At 39.7% G+C, this 18,050-nt stretch overlaps 1 protein-coding gene across 1 annotated transcript; it reads right to left on the minus strand.

The window, feature by feature from the left end:
* Positions 1 to 6,320: 6,320 nt before the first annotated feature.
* LOC115142218 (olfactory receptor 52E4-like) lies at positions 6,321 to 8,371 on the minus strand. Its single transcript, XM_029681677.2, has one exon. It carries the CDS (start codon positions 8,350 to 8,352, stop codon positions 7,417 to 7,419), a length of 936 nt encoding a protein of 311 aa, XP_029537537.1. The 5' UTR covers positions 8,353 to 8,371; the 3' UTR covers positions 6,321 to 7,416.
* Positions 8,372 to 18,050: the final 9,679 nt, after the last annotated feature.

Consider the following 18,050-nt stretch of genomic DNA (forward strand, 5'->3'; position numbering starts at 1 on the left):
GTCCCCATGTGCAGTTGAAGCCGTAGTCTTGCTTTTTTTTATGGCGGTTTTGGAGCAGTAGCTTCTTCCTTGCTGAGCGGCCTTTCAGGTTATGTCGATATAAGACTCGTTTAACTGTGGATATAGATACTTTGTACCTGTTTCCTCTAGCTTGTTATGGTTGCAATCCCGATATCGGGATAAGTGTCATCAACAACCGCTGAATGGCATAGCGCTACATGCAAGAAATATTACTATAAATATTTATATTCATGAAATCACAAATGCAATATAGGAAAACGCAGTTTAGCCTTTTGTTAATCCACCTGTCGTGTCAGATTTTGAAATGATGCTTTACAGCGAAAGCAATCCAAGCGTTTGTGTAAATTTATCGAACGCACGATAAAACATTAAGTACACTTAGCATCAGGTAGCCCGGTCACGAAAATCAGAAAAGCAATCGAATTAAATCGTTTACCTTTGATGATCTTTGGATGTTTTCACTCACGAGACTCCCAGTTACACAACAAATGTTCCTTTTGTTCCATAAAGATAATTTTTAGATCCAAAATACCTCCGTTTGTTTGTCGCGTTATGTTCAGAAATCCACAGGAAAGAGTGGTCACGACAACGCAGACGAAAATCCCAAATAGTTTCCACAAAACGTCAAACGTTTTTCATAATCAATCCTCAGGTTGCTTTTAAAATATATAATCGATAATATATCAACCGCAAATGTCTTTCACAGTAGGAGAGGGGAAAGCAATGGCTGTCCAAATTCTGTTGCACGAGCAAAACTCATGTGACCACTTGACGCGATGTTATTGTTTTGGCTCATTTTTCAAAATAAAAGCCTGAAACTATGTCTGAAGACTGTTGACACCTTGAGGAAGCGATAGGAAAAGGAATATGGTTCATATCCCTTTAAATCTAGCAAAGGAAGGCTATGGAACATGGAGTTTTCAAAATAGAAGCCACTTCCTGTTTTGATTTTTCTCAGGGTTTCGCCTGCAATATCAGTTCTGTTATACTCACAGACAGTTTTGGAAACTTTAGAGTGTTTTCTATCCAATTACTAATAATAATATGCATATATTAGCAACTGAGACTGAGGAGCTGGCCGTTTACAATGGGCACCTTTTCATCCAAGCTACTCAATCCTGCCCCTGCAGCCATAAAAAGCTAGCATCTTCACAAGGTCCTTTGCTGTTGTTCTGGGATTGATCTCTAGGAGACTGAACGCGTCTCCTTCCTGAGCGGGATGACGGCTGCGTGGTCCCATGGTGTTGATACTTACGTACTATTGTTTGTACAGATGAACATGGTACCTTCAGGCGTTTGTAAATTGCTCCTAGGGATGAACCAGACTTGTGGAGGTCTACATTTTTCTGAGGTCTTGGCTGATTTCTTTTGATTTTCCCAGGAAAAATTACCTGTCATGCACAAGAAGTCTATGCAAAACTATAGTCTGTTGACAAGAAATTTGTGGAGTGGTTGAAAAACGAGTTTTAATGACTCCAACCTAAGTGTAGGTAAACTTCCAACTTTTTTACTAGGATTAAATTTCAGGAATTGTGAAAAACTGAGTTGAAATGTATTTGGTTAAGGTGTATGTAAACTTCTGACTTCAACTGTATATATTGAACACTGAATGTCCCTTTGAGCCTGGTGAAGTTAATCATTACACTGGAAGGTGTATCAATACACCCAGTTACTACAAAGACACAGGCGGTCTTCAGAAATCCGGAGAGGAAGGAAAGCGCTCAGGGATTTCACCATGAGGCCAATACTAACCTTAATTACAGTGAAAAGAATGAAGCCTGTATTAACTTTGGGTCCTGAAACCAAAGCATTATGTTAGGGGCAAATCTGACAAAACACGTCAATGAGGACCCTTTTCTTACCAGTCCCACATGGGAATCAACCCCACAGCCCTGGCATTGCAAGCCCAATGCTCTACCATCTGAGCTTCAGAGGGCCATATTATGGGCAGGCTTGTCATAGGCAAGGACTATAGAGTTTTTTAGGATAAAAATAAACGGAATTGTGTTAAGCACAGACAATATCCTGTGGAAAACCTGGTTCAGTCTGCTTTCCACCAGACACTGGGAGACAAATTCACCTTTCAGCAGGACAATAACCTAAAACACAAGCCCCGTGAGAGGCCTTGTAACAGTTTTGACTTCAATCAGCATGAAAATCTATGGCAAGACTTGAAAATGTCTGTCTAGCAATGATCAACAACCAACTTGACAAAGCTTGATCATTTGAAAATATTGTACAATCCAGGTGTGCATATCTCTTAGAGACTTACCAAGAAAGACTCATACTTATGTAAATTAGGTATTTCTGTATTACATTTTCAATACATTTGCAAAAAAATCACATTGCCATTTTGGTGGATTGTGTGTAGATTGGTGAGGGGGAAAAAACAATTGAATCCATTTTAATTCGGGCTTTAACACAACAAAATGTAAAATAAGTTGAGGGGTATGATACTGTATTCTAGTCATGGCTCATCCTATATAACTACTTCTGTATAGACCTTTTATATTTATATAGTGTCCATAAAGTCAGTTGAGCCCCACAGTGGTGTCACGTATACTCTCTCTCAGGCTGCTGATTATCATGCACACCTGTCACCAACGTCTCGCGCACCTGCAGATCATGACACTCACCTGGACTCCATCACCTTCTTGATTATCTTCCCTTTATCTGTCACTGCTCTTGGTTCTTTCCTCAGGTGTTATTGACTCTGTTTTCATGTTGGTGCGTTGTTTGTTTTACGTGTTTATTATTTCTTACAACACTCACTCCCTGAACTTGATTTCTGACTGTGGAGGTGTCATAATACCCCTAAAACCTAGCAGTCAAACAGGGAAATGGTTCCAACTGTTTTTCCACCCTGTTTCCCATAGGGAATTTTAGAAACACTTAAAATAAGGGCTGTGTTTTGTGTAGGCTCACCCTGGCATGACGTTTTTATAACCATGTAAATCTCTCTCGGACAAAGTGACTTTCATCAATATATTTATCAGCATTTACTCTCAGATTTGAAAAATGCTAATTAGCATCGAAGTAGACATTATGCAAGACAAAAAATCCCTGCAAGCTCCTGCAGGTCATCTCTTTGCTGACACCTTTGCTAACAGGCATTGTGTCCATTTAAAACTTGAACAAGACAGTTCACAGAATTGTCAATTGAAAAAAATACAGCTAATATATTAATTTCTACATTTAGCCAACATTAGATAGTTAATCCAGAGATTCTAACTTTTGCCTCGATTCGGCAGGCTCGTCTAGATCATCATGGGATTTGTAGTTCTTTATCATAGCCACATTAGCAGCTAATTGGCATTTCATTTTGGGGGGATTAATACAGGCAAATATATTGATAAAAGTCACCTTGTCTGAGAGACATTGACACGGTTATCAAAGTGTCACGTCAGGTTAAGACTACACGAAACACAGCCCTTATTTAAAAACCGCTTGAAGCTAGGGGGCAGAATTTTCACTTTTGGATAAATAGCGTGCCCAATTTCAACTTCCTGCTACTCATGCTAAGAATATAAGATATGCATATTATTCATATATTGGGATAGAAAACACTGAAGTTTCTAAAACTGTTTGAATCATGTCTGTGAGTATAACAGAACTTATGTAGCAGGCAAAACCCAGAGGACTAACTGTTCAGAAATATATATATTTTTCTCCCCCCTCTCTGTTCGCTGAATTGTCTTTGCCATGGGATATTTCATAGGAACCTATTTTCAGATCCTACCGCTTCCACTGGATGTCACCAGTCTTTGGAATTTGGTTGAGGTTATTCCTTTGTGCAATGAAGAAGTAGGCCAACTCGGAAGTGGGGACACTTTTGTGAGTTGCGCAAGACGTGAAAACAGCGCTGGTTTGTTTTCTTTCCTGTATTGAATACAGATTGCCCCGTCTACAATTTGATCGATTATTAACGTTTAAGGCAGCTTTTGAAATATTTTGTAGTGACGTTGCGTTTTTGTAAGCTGTTTTTTTCTGGATCAAACGCGCTTTATAAATGGACATTTTGGATATAAATGGACGGAATTAATCGAACAAAAGGAGCAATTGTGATGTTTATGGGACATATTGGAGTGCCAACAAAAGAAGCTTGTCAAAGGTAAGGCATGTTTTATATTTTATTTCAGCGTTTTGTGTAGCGCCTGTAGGGTTGAAATATGCTAGCTCCTTTGTTCACTGCTGGTGCATATGGTGCAGGCTATCAGATAATAGCTTCTTGTGCTTTCGCCGAAAAGCATTTTTAAAATCTGACATGTTGGCTGGATTCACAACGAGTGTAGTTTTAATTGAGTATCTTACATGTGTGATTTAATGAAAGTTTGAATTTTATAGCATTTTATTTGAATCTGGCGCTCTGCATTTCCCCTGGCAATTGGCCAGTTGAGAAATTTGCCTCCCGCCTATCTTAAGGTGTTTCTAAAAGCCCATATGGGAAAAATGAATGGTGGAAAATCTGTTTGAACAAGTTCCTTGCTTGACTGCTAGGTTTTATGGGTACTATATACACAGCATATAGAGTACCAGTCAAAGGTTTGGACATAACTACTCATTCAAGGGTTTTCTTTCTTTTTGCTACTACATTGTAGAATAATAGTGAAGATATCAAAACTATGAAATAACACATGGAATTATGTAGTAACCAAAAAAGTATTAAACAAATCAAAATATATTTTATTTTTGAGACTCTTCAAAGTAGCCACCCTTTGCCTTGATGACAGCTTTGCACACTCTTGGCATTATCTCAACCAGCTTCATGAGGAATGCTTTTCCAACAGACTTGAAGGAGTTCCCACATATGCTTTTCCTTCACTCTGCAGGCCAAATCATCCCAAACCATCTCAATTGTGTTATTGTGTTGAGGTCGGGTGATTGTGGAGGCCAGGTCATCTGATACAGCATTCCATCACTCTCCTTCTTGGTCAAATAGCCCTTACACAGCCTGGAGGTGTGTTGGGTCATTGTCCTGTTGAAAAACAAATGATAGTCCCACTAAGAGCAAACCAGATGGGATGGCGTATCGCTGCAGGATGGTTTAGTGTGCCTTGAATTCTAAATAAATCACAGACAGTTTCACCAGAAATTGCACCCCCACACCATCACACCACCTCCACCAAACTTCATGGTGGGAACCACACATACTGGGATCATCCGTTCACCTACTCTGCGTCTCACATGGCGGTTGGAACCAAAAATCTCAAATTTGGACTCATCAGCCAAAGGACAGATTTCCACCGGTCTAATGACCATTGCTCGTGTTTCTTGGACCAAGCAAGTTTCTTCTTTAACATTTTAAGGGACCAAAAGTATTAGAATAAATTCACTTATGTGTATTAAAGTAGTCAAAAGTAAGTATTTGGTCCAATATTCATAGCACGTAAAATGACATCCATCTTGTGACTCTACTAATTTGTTGGATGCATTTGCTGTTTGCTTTGGTTGTGTTTCAGTTGTTTTTGTGCCCAATATAAATTAATGGAAAATAATGTATTGTGCAATTTTGGAGTAACTTTTATTGCAAATAGAAATATAATATGTTTCTAGACCTCATTAATGTGGATGTTACCATTATTATGGATAATCCTGAATGAATCGTGAATAATGATGAATGAGAAAGTTACAGATGCACAAACGTCATACCCCCCCACCCCCCAAAAAAAGCATGTCCGCACGTAACTATTTATATTTGTGACAACTTTTAGTGCATTCTACTCCTAAAGGGAATTCTATACTTTTTACACCATACATTTTCACTGACACCCAAAAGTACTTTATATTATGAATGCTTAGCAGGACAGGAAAATGGTCCAATTCACTCACTTATTAAGAGAACATCCCTGTCATCCCTGCTGCCTCTGATCTGGCGGACTCTCTAAACACAAATATTTTTTTTGTAAATGATGTCTGAGAGTTGGAGTGTGCCCCAATCAGCAAATGAAAACAAACTAGGAAATGGTGGCGTCTGGTTTGCTTAATATAAGGAATTTAACTTTTGATACTTAAGTATATTTTTTGCAAAAACATTTACTTCTGATTCTTAAGTACATTTAACCAAGTCCTTTTAGACTTTTCCTCAAGTAGTATTTTACTGGTTGACTTTCACCTTTACTTGAGAAATGTTCTTCTAAACACTATTTTTGCACACAAAGGGAGTGAATGCAATTTATTATGTGACTTGTTAAGCTAATGTTTACTCCTGAACTTATTTAGGCTTGCCTTATAACAAAGGGGTTGAATACTTATTGACTCAAGACATTTCAGCTTATATTTTTTTATTAATATGTAAAGATTTCTAAAAACATATTTCCAGTTTGACATTATGGGGTATTGTGTGTAGGCTAGTGACACCAAATCTCAATTGAATCTATTTTAAATTCAGGCTTTAACACAACAAAATGTGGAAAAAGTCAAGTGGTGTGAGTACTTCCTGAAGGCACTGTATATTAAAAGTAGAAAGTATGTAAACATTATTACATTATTTAATGACTACTGTATGTACATAGCGCAGCAGTCTCTAAGGTGCAGGGTAGAGTACCTGTTGGTAGCCAATAAATGACAGTGTCTAAGGTTCAGGACAGGGCGGAGGCCGGCTAAAGATGGAAGCTCTTTATCAGTATCGCTGTTCCAGGTTGGCTCTATAGAGTGAATCCGTTACAGGTGAGTGGAATTTCTGGCCATCAGTGACAAACTCTCAATTCACCTGAAAACCAGACCTTCAGGCTTGGATTTGCAGACCTTCAGAATTGGATTTGCAGACCTTCAGGCTTGGATTTGAGCATCCCTGCAATGTCTCTCTGCGTTTTCAGCTAAGAGACACTAGAGGTCTCAATTGAGATACCATCTTGACTGGCAACAAGGTAACGACTAAGCACAGACAGGAAAGCCTGATTACCAACGCATGCTCATCGTCACCTTTACGGTTCCCTCATTCATACCTCCTAATATCTGACAGAACATAACCATTAAAGGGTAATAAAATCAATTATTTAAACTTCATATTCATCATCTCCATCACCACCCCAACATCAAAATATGTGAAAATGGCAAAACATAACCTTTAGAGGGTGAATATTGCAATTACTGCCACAAATATTTCTGCTCATTGCCTGCACATAATTGGTCCAAATCACAAGATACACAGGAGATGATGTCATCAGAAACACTTATGTTCCTCTATCTTTTTGACTACAACACATAGAAATGCTCCATTTTCACATACTGTATGTTGATGTTGGGCTGGTGCTAGAGATGATGAATATGTTAGAAAAGTACCTTGAACACAGCTTTTAAGTCCGGTATGTGTTGAAATACGAACCATTTTATTTTGGCTGTTTTAGGACCAGAATAATCAAGCCTGTCGATTTCATTTACAAAGTAATATCTGTATTATGAGTATGTAACTTTCCGACAGAGTATTTGTATAATTTTCTGCCTCAATGACTTTGTTTGCAAGCCGTAGATAATTGGATTAAAATGAGCAGGGACGACATGAAACAGAACAGAAGCCAGTTTTCTCAAATATGGATAGTCTGGAAAGCGATGCAGTATGATGGTTAGAAACCCACTCCACAGCATAATGAGATACACCACCAGGTGGCTTGCACAGGTCTGCAACGCTCTGTTGTTCAGCTCCTTGCTTTTCTTGGTCCAGCAAATCACAGCAATCCTGATATAAGTGACAGCGATGCTTCCCATTGATGAAGTAAAGAGCAGCACAGTGAAAAAGAGTCCATAGATGTTGTTGATTGAAACGTTCTCACAGGACAGCTTGAACAATGATGCATTGTCACAGTAAACATTCTGAATGATTGAACTGCAACGAGAAAGCCGTATGGTGAGACCCAGTAGGACAGACACTAACACAAGGGAAGCCCCCCAAGCAGACACAGACAGCGTAACTACAGTTTTGGTTGTCATTATGGACGTGTACCTTAACGGGTAACATATGGCCACATACCTGTCAAAGGCCATAATGATCAGTATCATATGTGAGGCTGATCCAAACGTGTGACTGAAAAAGGCCTGAGCAACACATTGGCTGTACGTGATAAACCTCTCAGTTGAAACAATGTCAGCCATGAGGCGAGGCAACAAGACAGTGTTGCCAATCAGATCATTTACAGACAGGTTACAGAAGAGGATGTACATTGGTTGGTGCAAATTTCTTTCTTTGATGATGACTACCAGGACACCAATGTTAGACACAAGGAGGGAGAGATAAACAAACAGCATGGAGAAAAAAATTGGATACATGAATGTCTGTGAGAATTCAAAACCCTGGATTTGAAGGATATGGCTTGGAAATGACATGTTGTTGTCCATCCTTTTAGCAACGCAGGGCTAACCTGAAAAAAGAAGACATACAAATATATATAAAAACTATTATTATAGGCAGCAATTGTAAATACAGCTTTTAGCACATGCTGTTTGTATCCCTTTTTTTAATGCTGCTAGTGATTTGAATACCTCAATAACACATTTGACAGAGTGAGTAAGAATACCAGAGTTGCAATCAGTCAAGAGGAAAACCTATAGAAAGGTTGTCCTCTAAAGCCATACCTTTACCTTGCTGAAGAGAGTGAGAATCCTGCCACAGGCATCGGCCATATCCTTTTTATCTAAAACACATCCTTAATTTGATGTCAATCAAGTCACGTGATTATCAACCAATGGCGGTCGGGCCATTTATTTCTATTACAGCATATTGGATGACTGTGATTCATATTCCATTCACCCTGTTCAATGTAACATTGATAGGTTTAGGCTACAACATGATACTCTAATTTTCCCTATACCCATCATGAAGTTGATACAACCTAGCCTATGAATGAAAGTTTACAACGTAGGGACACAGGTCAAGAGAAGAATGAGTGTAATCAAGGTGATAGACAGTGACACATTCAATACCGCCTTGCACACTCTTGCATATAGCTGATATAGGGTGTAATTATTAGTCCAACTGTTGCAAATAGAAGTTTCTATTGGACAAATTCAGGTATGTTTATCCCCATTTTGTTCCGTTTGCTTCCATTTTTAAGAAACTTTTTTCAACAGAATCGGCTGAATAAATACACACTTGATCACGCGAAAACACAGTTCACTTTCATAGCAGTCACATACAAACATGCTTGTTAATTCCTTCTCGCATCTACGCGCTCTCCTCCTTTCATCTTTTCCATTGCTTGTGGACTTCAGTGCACAATACATCAGCTGTCTGTCACATCAGCTAACCACTACACACAGCCTACATCGTTGTCACCATATTAGCTAAAGTGACGTCATAGTGAATATAACTACGAGAACTAACATGTTAGTAAACCCACTACAATCATGCAGTCAGCAAACAGTTTAGCAAGCACACCAGCGGGCCACAGTGGCAATAAATTCATAAAACCAAAAGCTTACCTTGACTTGGAACAGTTCCAGTGTTGGATAGCCATAGCCAGCTAGCTAACATAGCATCCCTCTCTGTTTGGTGTTTGAGTGGGCTAAACTAGCTAGCTGCATTCGCTAGCTAAGTAGGTGAAAGTGAACTAAATACAATAAAATATAGCTAGCTCTCTCGCTCTCTCTCTCTTGCTTCTCCTTTCTTTTTAAATAATTTAAAACTGTTCAACTACTGTCTTTCTCCCTCTGAGTCAGCTACCCACCACATTTTATGCAGGGCAGTGCTAGCTAGCTGTAGCTTATAATTTCACTACTGGATTCATTCTCTGATCTTTTGATTGGGTGGACAACATGTCAGTTCATGCAGCAAGAGCTCTGACAGGTTGGAGGACGTCCTGCGGAGGTTGTCATAATTACTGTGTAAGTCTATGGAACGGGATGACAACCATGAGCCTCTTAGGTTTTGTATTGAAGTCAATGTACCCAGAGGAGGATGGAAACTTGCTGTCCTACGGCTACACCATGGTGCTACCCTACAGAGTGCTGTTGAGGCCACTATAGACCTTCATTGCAAAACAGTTCGTTTTAATTAATTATTTGGTGACGTGAATATATTTAGTATAGTTTTATCGAAAAAGGATAACTTTTTTAACATTTCACAATTTTTATTTTTGCGAAACTCACTGAGGAGGATGGTGCTCCCCTTCCTCCTCTGAGGATCCTCCATTGTTATCACCGTGTGAATTTTCACGTCATAGTCTCGAGCTATACTTAGGCTGATTGAAATGACAACTCATCTTGAGTTGCATTAAAGATTTTGAAAATATTGTATGAGGGATTACTAACGGAAGCCATCTGGCAACTAGATTTTGAATGATATTGTGTAGCTGTTTGTTAGCCTGGTCCTGGATCTGTTTCCACCGTCTTCATTGTCTCACCATGCAGGCCAACATGGCTGGTTGGTGTGACAATTACTCCATATAGGAGGTGGATAGACAGCACAAAAAGTTTTGGGACCAGACTAGCTGTAAGATCAAATACTGATATTTTATACTGATACTGTAAGTGATTTAATTATTCTGGCCTTCACCCTGCTGTAGCCTAGTATGTGTCTGAGATAATGTACATTGGTTGCTGCATTCAGTCCTTATGGTACATAGATATGCAACAATAAACCAAGTTATGCGGTTTAATTATCGGTAAACTAGACCGTGCATTATATGCTCAATGTGTATAAATATGTAACAATTTTATGGATGGTGCCATAGGGCCGTACTGGTATACTCTCAACAATGCTTTAGATCTATCATGTTGTGCCCTCGATCAGTGAAATGACAAATGTTTCCGCCTGCCTGCAAGCCCTCTTTGAATTATATCATTTCACTGTAAATTACCCAAGTGGAGCAAGTGCATACTTCTGATATGGACAGCGGGTCAAGTGATAGTGACCTGACATTGTTTTCCGTTGTTGGTCAAGCTGTACAAGGACAAGTGGAACTAATGAGCGCCCTGATCACCACGTACTGTAACGTTGAACAAATCAGGCTAATAACAAAGGGTTAATTACTGTATCTAAGATCCCTAAACTCTAATTCCCACCGGGGAAAGGAACGATGCAATGAAGAGGAAAACACTAGTGGATGTCAAAACAAATTAGTATGGCTACATTTCGTGTATAAAAAAGTAGGTGTGCATTATCCAAACTGTTTTACATTAAAAAAAACGAAGTGCTCAAACTTTTGGGGCTTGTGGGCCACGGGCCGAACAAATAGACATTATGTATTTAGAAATATAAAAGATAAACAATACCTTTTTAGGGTTTTTAAACAATAGCTTTTTAATAAGGATTCATAAAATCACACTGTAAATTGTAGCCGTATAACATGACACCTAACAACACATTCTTATTACCAGTATTAATGCCATGCTCTGGAACTTTGGCAACTACAAAGTATTTTTCTGACACCTCCCAGTTTGGTATGGATGTGTAAACGTGTATAGTAGTTAAAATATGCATAATAATATTTTAGCAGAATCACTGTCTTACCTCAATACCCACAAAATCCCTAGTTTGAAGGAAACCGTTTTTCAGGAAGCTGTGTTGTGCCCATGTGGGCCAACCCCCTGGCAATTTGAGTTTGACCAACGAGCTTGCCATATGAGTGACAGCTAGTAAGAGGCACATCAAGCACAGACAGGAGAGGGAAAGAGAGAGCATAAACGTGGTGCACATATCTGCACATAATGTGACATAGTATGCAATTTTAGTAGACCACTTTTGGCTTGCTACTTTCAGAACTACTGGCTAAAAAGTATACAAAAGTGCCGGAGAATCTCTTTGAAAGATGTATAAAAAGAACTCCCAAATTTCAAAATTGAACCTTGTGCATTCAAATTCTCTAACTCTCAATAGAGAGTTGAGTTCCTAAAAAAATGTCAAATGTATACATATTTTACATACATAAGTCGTCACAGGCCAAAATATATTTTATTTCGTATTTTTTGGGGGGAACTTAGACGGGGACTCAATTTACTACAATAAAACAAAAGAGGATTGTAAAATCTGATTCTTAACTCATTAAATCAGATAGTCCTTTAGAATTAATTAACAAGAACTTACATCTAGTTGTATTCATGTTTTCAATCATACAATTCTGAAGAATCTCCTGATGTTGTCTTTTGAGCACGACTGAAGGCTTTGTATCCTCTTCTCAGTTGGTGGGCGAATTTCTATTTGAACTAATATGGTTCTGTAAAAGACCAGAACACCTAGAACATAACATCTTATTGAGAAATCCAGATAAAGCAATGTTTAGTACAGTGCCTTGAGAAAGTATTCATACCCCTTCCACATTTTCTTTGCGTTACTGCCTGAATTCTTTAACCTCTGTCAACCTCTGTCAAATTGATTGTTGATCGTTGCTTGACAACCATTTTCAGGTCTTGCCATAGATCTTCAAGTAGAATTAAGTCACAACTGTAAATGGGCCACTCAGGAACATTCACTGTCTTCTTGGTGAGCAACTCTAGTGTAGATTTGGCCTTGTGTTTTAGGTTATTGTCCTACTGAAATGTGCATTAATCTCCCCGTGTCTGGTGGAAAGCAGACTGTAACAGATTTTCCTCTAGGATTGTGCTTAGCTCCATTCTGTTTATTTTTTATCCTGATTAACTCCCCCCATCCTTAACAATTACAAGCATACTCATAACATGATGCAGCCACCACTATGCTTGAAAATATGGAGAGTGGTACACTCCAAATAAATTTTCCTCTAACACAACACGTTGTATTCAGGACAAAAAGTGAATTGCTTTGCAACATTTATTGCAACATTGCTTTAGTGCCTTGTTTAGGTTAGTTTTTTGGAGTAAATATAATGTTGTTGATCTATCCTCAGTTTTCTCCTACAGTAGCTTGTGAAAGTATTCACCCCCCTTGGCATTTCTCCAATTTTGTTGCCTTACAAAATGGAAATGAAAGCGTGTTTTTTTTGGTGGTTTGTATCATTTGATTTACACAACATGCCTACCACTTTCAAGATGCAAAATATGTGTTATTGTGAAACAAACTAGAAATAAGACAAAAACAATTGAAAACGAGCGTACATAACTATTCAACGCCACAAAGTCAATACTTTGTAGATCCACCTTTTGCAGCAATTACAGCTGCAAGTCTCTTGGGGTAAGTTTCTATAAGCTTGGCACATCTAGCCACTGGGATTTTTCCAATTCATCAAGGCAAAACGGCTCCAGCTCCTTCAAGTTGGATGGGTTCCGTTGGTGTACAGCAAACTTTAAGTCATAGCACAGATTCTCAGCTGGATTGAGGTCTGGGCTTTGACTAGGCCATTTCAAGACATTTAAATGTTTCCCCTTAAACCACCCAAGTGTTGCATTAGCAGTATGCTTATGGTCATTGTCCTGCTGGAAGGTAAACCTCCATCCCAGTCTTAAATCTCTGGAAGGCTGAAACAGGTTTCCCTTAGGAATTTCCCTGTATTTAGCGCCATCCATCATTCCTTCAATTCTGACCAGTTTCCCAGTCCCTGCCGATGTAAACATCCCCCCAGCATGATGTTGCCACCACCATGCTTCACTGTGGGGATGCTGTTCTCGGGGTGATGAGAGGTGTTGGGTTTGCGCCAGGCATAGCGTTTTCCTTGATGGCTAAAAAGCTACATTTTAGTCTCATCTGACCAGAGTACCTCCTTTCATATGTTTGGGGAGTCTCCCACATTCCTTTTGGAGAACACCAAATGTGTTTGCTTATTTTTTCTTTAAGCAGTGGCTTTTTTTCTGGCCACTCTTCTGTGAAGCTCAGCTCTGTGGAGTGTACGGCCTAAAGTGGTCCTATGGACAGATACTCCAATCTCTGCTGTGGAGCTTTGTAGCTTTGGTCTATTTGTTGTCTCTCTGATTAATGCCCTCCTTGCCTGGTCTGTGAGTTTTGGTGGGCGGCCCTCTCTTGGGATTTTTGCAATGGATTTAATGGTGCTCTGTGGGATGTTCAAAGTTTATGATGTTTTTTTATAACACAACCCTGATCTGTCCTTCTCCACAACTTTGTCCATGACCTGTTTGGAGAGCTCCTTTGTCTTCATGGTGCCGCTTGCTTGGTGGTGCCCATTGCTTAGTGGTGATGCAGACTCTGGGGCTTTTCAGAACAGGTGTATATATAATGATATCATGTGACAGATCATGTGACACTTATATAAAGTCCATCTGTGTGCAATCTAACTAATTATGTGACTTCTGAATGTAATTGGTTGCACCATATCTTATTTAGGGGCTTCATAGCAAAGAGGGTGAATACATTTGCATGCACCACTTTTCCATTTATAAAAAAAAATTAACATTTTTCGAAACAAGTCATTTTTTTCATTTCACTTCACCAATTTGGACTATTTTGTGTATGTCCATTACATGAAATCCCAATAAAATCCCATTTAAATTACAGGTTGTAATGCAACAAAATAGGAAAAATGCCATGGGGGATGAATACTTTTGCAAGGCACTGTATCACAGCAATTAAACTCTGTAATTGTTTTACAGTCACCGTTGGCCTCATGGTGAAATCCCGAGCGGTTTCCTTCCTCTCCGGCAACTGCGTTAGGAAGGATGCCTGCTTCTTTGAAACGACTGGTACACCATCCAAAGTGTCCTTTATTACTTCATCATGATCAAAGGGATATTCATTGTCTGATTTTTATTTTTTTTACCCATCTACCAATAGGTTCCCTTCTTTGTGAAGCATTGGAAAACCTCCCTGGTCTTTGTGGTTGAATCTGTGTTTGAAATTAACTGCTTGACTGAGGGACCTTACAATTATCTGTATGTGTGGGGTGCAGAGATGAGGTAGTCATTCAAAACCCATTTTAAACACCATTATTGCACACAGCATAAGTCCATACAACTTATTATGTGACTTGTTAAGCACATTTTTACTAATGAACTTATTTAGGCCATAACAAAGGGGTTGAATACTTATTGACTCAAGACATTTCAGTTTTTCATTAATAAAAAAATTATAATTGAAAATTATGGGGTATTGTGTGTATGTCAGTGACAAAAATAAATCTAAATTTAATTGATTTTAAATGCAGGCAGTAACACAGCAAAATATGGAAAAAGTCAAGGGGTTTGAATATATGTTTTTGAAGAAGTAATTCCTCACCAATGCAGTGTGTTTGTGAAGGATGGTCTAGCAGTGGGTAAAGTGAGGATAGTTAGTCAGCAGCATGGAGTCTTCCATCCCTCAGGATCCTACAGTACTCCCCCAGTCATGAGAGAGGTTCTGGTGGCCTCGCCGTAACCCATTCATCCACTAACAATGACCAGAGCGTGATTCAACTAATTAACCACCACCCTGTCTAATAGAGCTCTCTCTCCTGGGTGGGATGATTAACCCATCCCTTCTGACCATTCCCCAGTTCTATACAGCACTTTGGTAAAGAGGCCCGCTTGTCTCCACTGCAATCCCATCGGTCAGTGTCCACATATTCCCTTATCCCCTTTAGTTTTAATAGAAACTTAATAAATGTTTCTCTCTGCGGACATCCTGACACGTCAGGAAGGAAGGGGGAATAGAGACGAGCAGATATTCAATATTCACTTTTAACATATGATTAGATATCTGTTCTGAAGGAGCATCAACATGGATACTATGGTTAGAGCATGCCTGGGCTACAGGCATGGATAATTCAACAAGACACTGTTATGATTAGCAGATTAGCAGATACATTTCTGCAGATACATTTCTCTCTATTGAAATGCATTGGACATTTGAGATATCATCATTATGGTTTATCTCATCGACATATGTGTAATGCTACCAAACTACAAGGCAGAGGTCTAATTTGAACTTGTGCCTCAGTGGTATTTTTTATCAACACGCTTCATTAGCGAGAGACTCCAATAACTGGCAAGAGGTTTCTGAAGTCCCAATGGATTAATTACAACAAGAGACAGTTAATGAGACATCATTTAATCAGCTCTCTACGGTGTTCATTAATACATGTTTTTACACCAAGATGACACAGTCTCTTCTAGCTGATGTAATCATGGAATGAAGTAGCCACAGTGAACTGTATTAGATAAATAATGGTAAAAACATGGAAAACGAGATGGGGACTTTATAAGACAGTAAAAGTTCAAAAGAGACATCCTGACTTGTAACAGAGTATTATAATTATAAAACATATATCAATAACTTGTTTTTAGATGTCAATGATATTTAAAAATAAACTACGTCTTACTGTATTGGATATTGTATAAGGTATCTGAATGAGACATGAGCTCCTCCACAGGTAACAAAACACTGGGGTGGTCTCTCTTCATATTGATCATTTGACAGAGATGCCCGCCGACAGCAAGACACATCAATCTCACCAGAGAACGCATCAGAGTGAGAGAAACAGAGTCCCCTGTACGTGTAGCCAATGTATCGGATGCTGTCTGGTCAAAAGGAGCGTGACTTGACTTTATCCCATGAGATAGATTCAGCTACTTGCAAATTGAATGACAATTTCGAGACAAGAAAGAATAATAGTTTTTTTTCTTTTTTTTGAGAGTTTAATATTTTCCATTGGCATCCATGAATACACACCACTGTGTAGGAAAAACGCTGAATGACATCACACTGTCTCCTACCATTCATCAAATGGTGGGTGCACAGTGCACTGTTTGGAAGCTGGAATGATTTGGAGTGGACCAACGTGTGCAGGTAGCCTGCTTTTTGAAGTGATTTGTTTGACAATCAGATGAAAACATCATGCCTGGTTGTGTTCATGCCACATAAAACAACATGTTAATTGACATGTCTTTGTTTTTTTAATGTAACCTTTATTTAACTAGGCAAGTCAGTTTAAGAACAAATTCTTATTTACAATGATGGCCTAGAAACAGTGGGTTAACTGCCTTGTTCAGGTGATTTTTACCTTGTCAGCTCTGGGATTCAATCTAGCAACTTTTTGGTTACTGGCCCAACACTCTAACCACTAGGCCAACTAGTGGTTACTGGCCCAACGCTCTAACCACTAGGCTACCTAGTGGTTACTGGCCCAACACTCTAACCACTAGGCTACCTAGTGGTTACTGGCCCAACACTCTAACCACTAGGCCAACTAGTGGTTACTGGACCAACGCTCTAACCACTAGGCTACCTAGTGGTTACTGGCCCAACACTCTAACCACTAGGCTACCTAGTGGTTACTGGCCCAACAGTCTAACAGCTCTAACCACTAGGCCACCTAGTGGTTACTGGCCCTAACACTCTAACCACTAGGCCAACTAGGTGGTTACTGGCCTAACACTCTAACCACTAGGCTACCTAGTGGTTACTGGCCCAACACTCTAACCACTAGGCTACCTAGTGGTTACTGGCCCAACACTCTAACCACTAGGCTACCTAGTGGTTACTGGCCCAACGCTCTAACCACTAGGCTACCTAGTGGTTACTGGCCCAACACTCTAACCACTAGGCTACCTAGTGGTTACTGGCCCAACACTCTAACCACTAGGCTACCTAGTGGTTACTGGCCCAACACTCTAACCACTAGGCTACCTAGTGGTTACTATTAACACTCTAACCACTAGGCTACCTAGTGGTTACTGGCCCAACACTCTAACCACTAGGCTACCTAGTGGTTACTGGCCCAACACTCTAACCACTAGGCTACCTAGTGGTTTGCCCAACGCTCTAACCACTAGGCTACCTAGTGGTTACTGGCCCAACACTCTAACCACTAGGCCAACTAGTGGTTACTGGCCCAACGCTCTAACCACTAGGCTACCTAGTGGTTACTGGCCCAACACTCTAACCACTAGGCTACCTAGTGGTTACTGGCCCAACACTCTAACCACTAGGCTACCTAGTGGTTACTGGCCCAACACTCTAACCACTAGGCTACCTAGTGGTTACTGGCCCTAACACTCTAACCACTAGGCTACCTAGTGGTTACTGGCCCAACACTCTAACCACTAGGCTACCTAGTGGTTACTGGCCCAACACTCTAACCACTAGGCTACCTAGTGGTTACTGGCCCAACACTCTAACCACTAGGCCAACTAGTGGTTACTGGCCCAACGCTCTAACCACTAGGCTACCTAGTGGTTACTGCACACCCTAAACACTC

This window comes from Oncorhynchus nerka, linkage group LG14, assembly GCF_034236695.1.
Source record: "Oncorhynchus nerka isolate Pitt River linkage group LG14, Oner_Uvic_2.0, whole genome shotgun sequence".
Taxonomy (NCBI): domain Eukaryota; kingdom Metazoa; phylum Chordata; class Actinopteri; order Salmoniformes; family Salmonidae; genus Oncorhynchus; species Oncorhynchus nerka.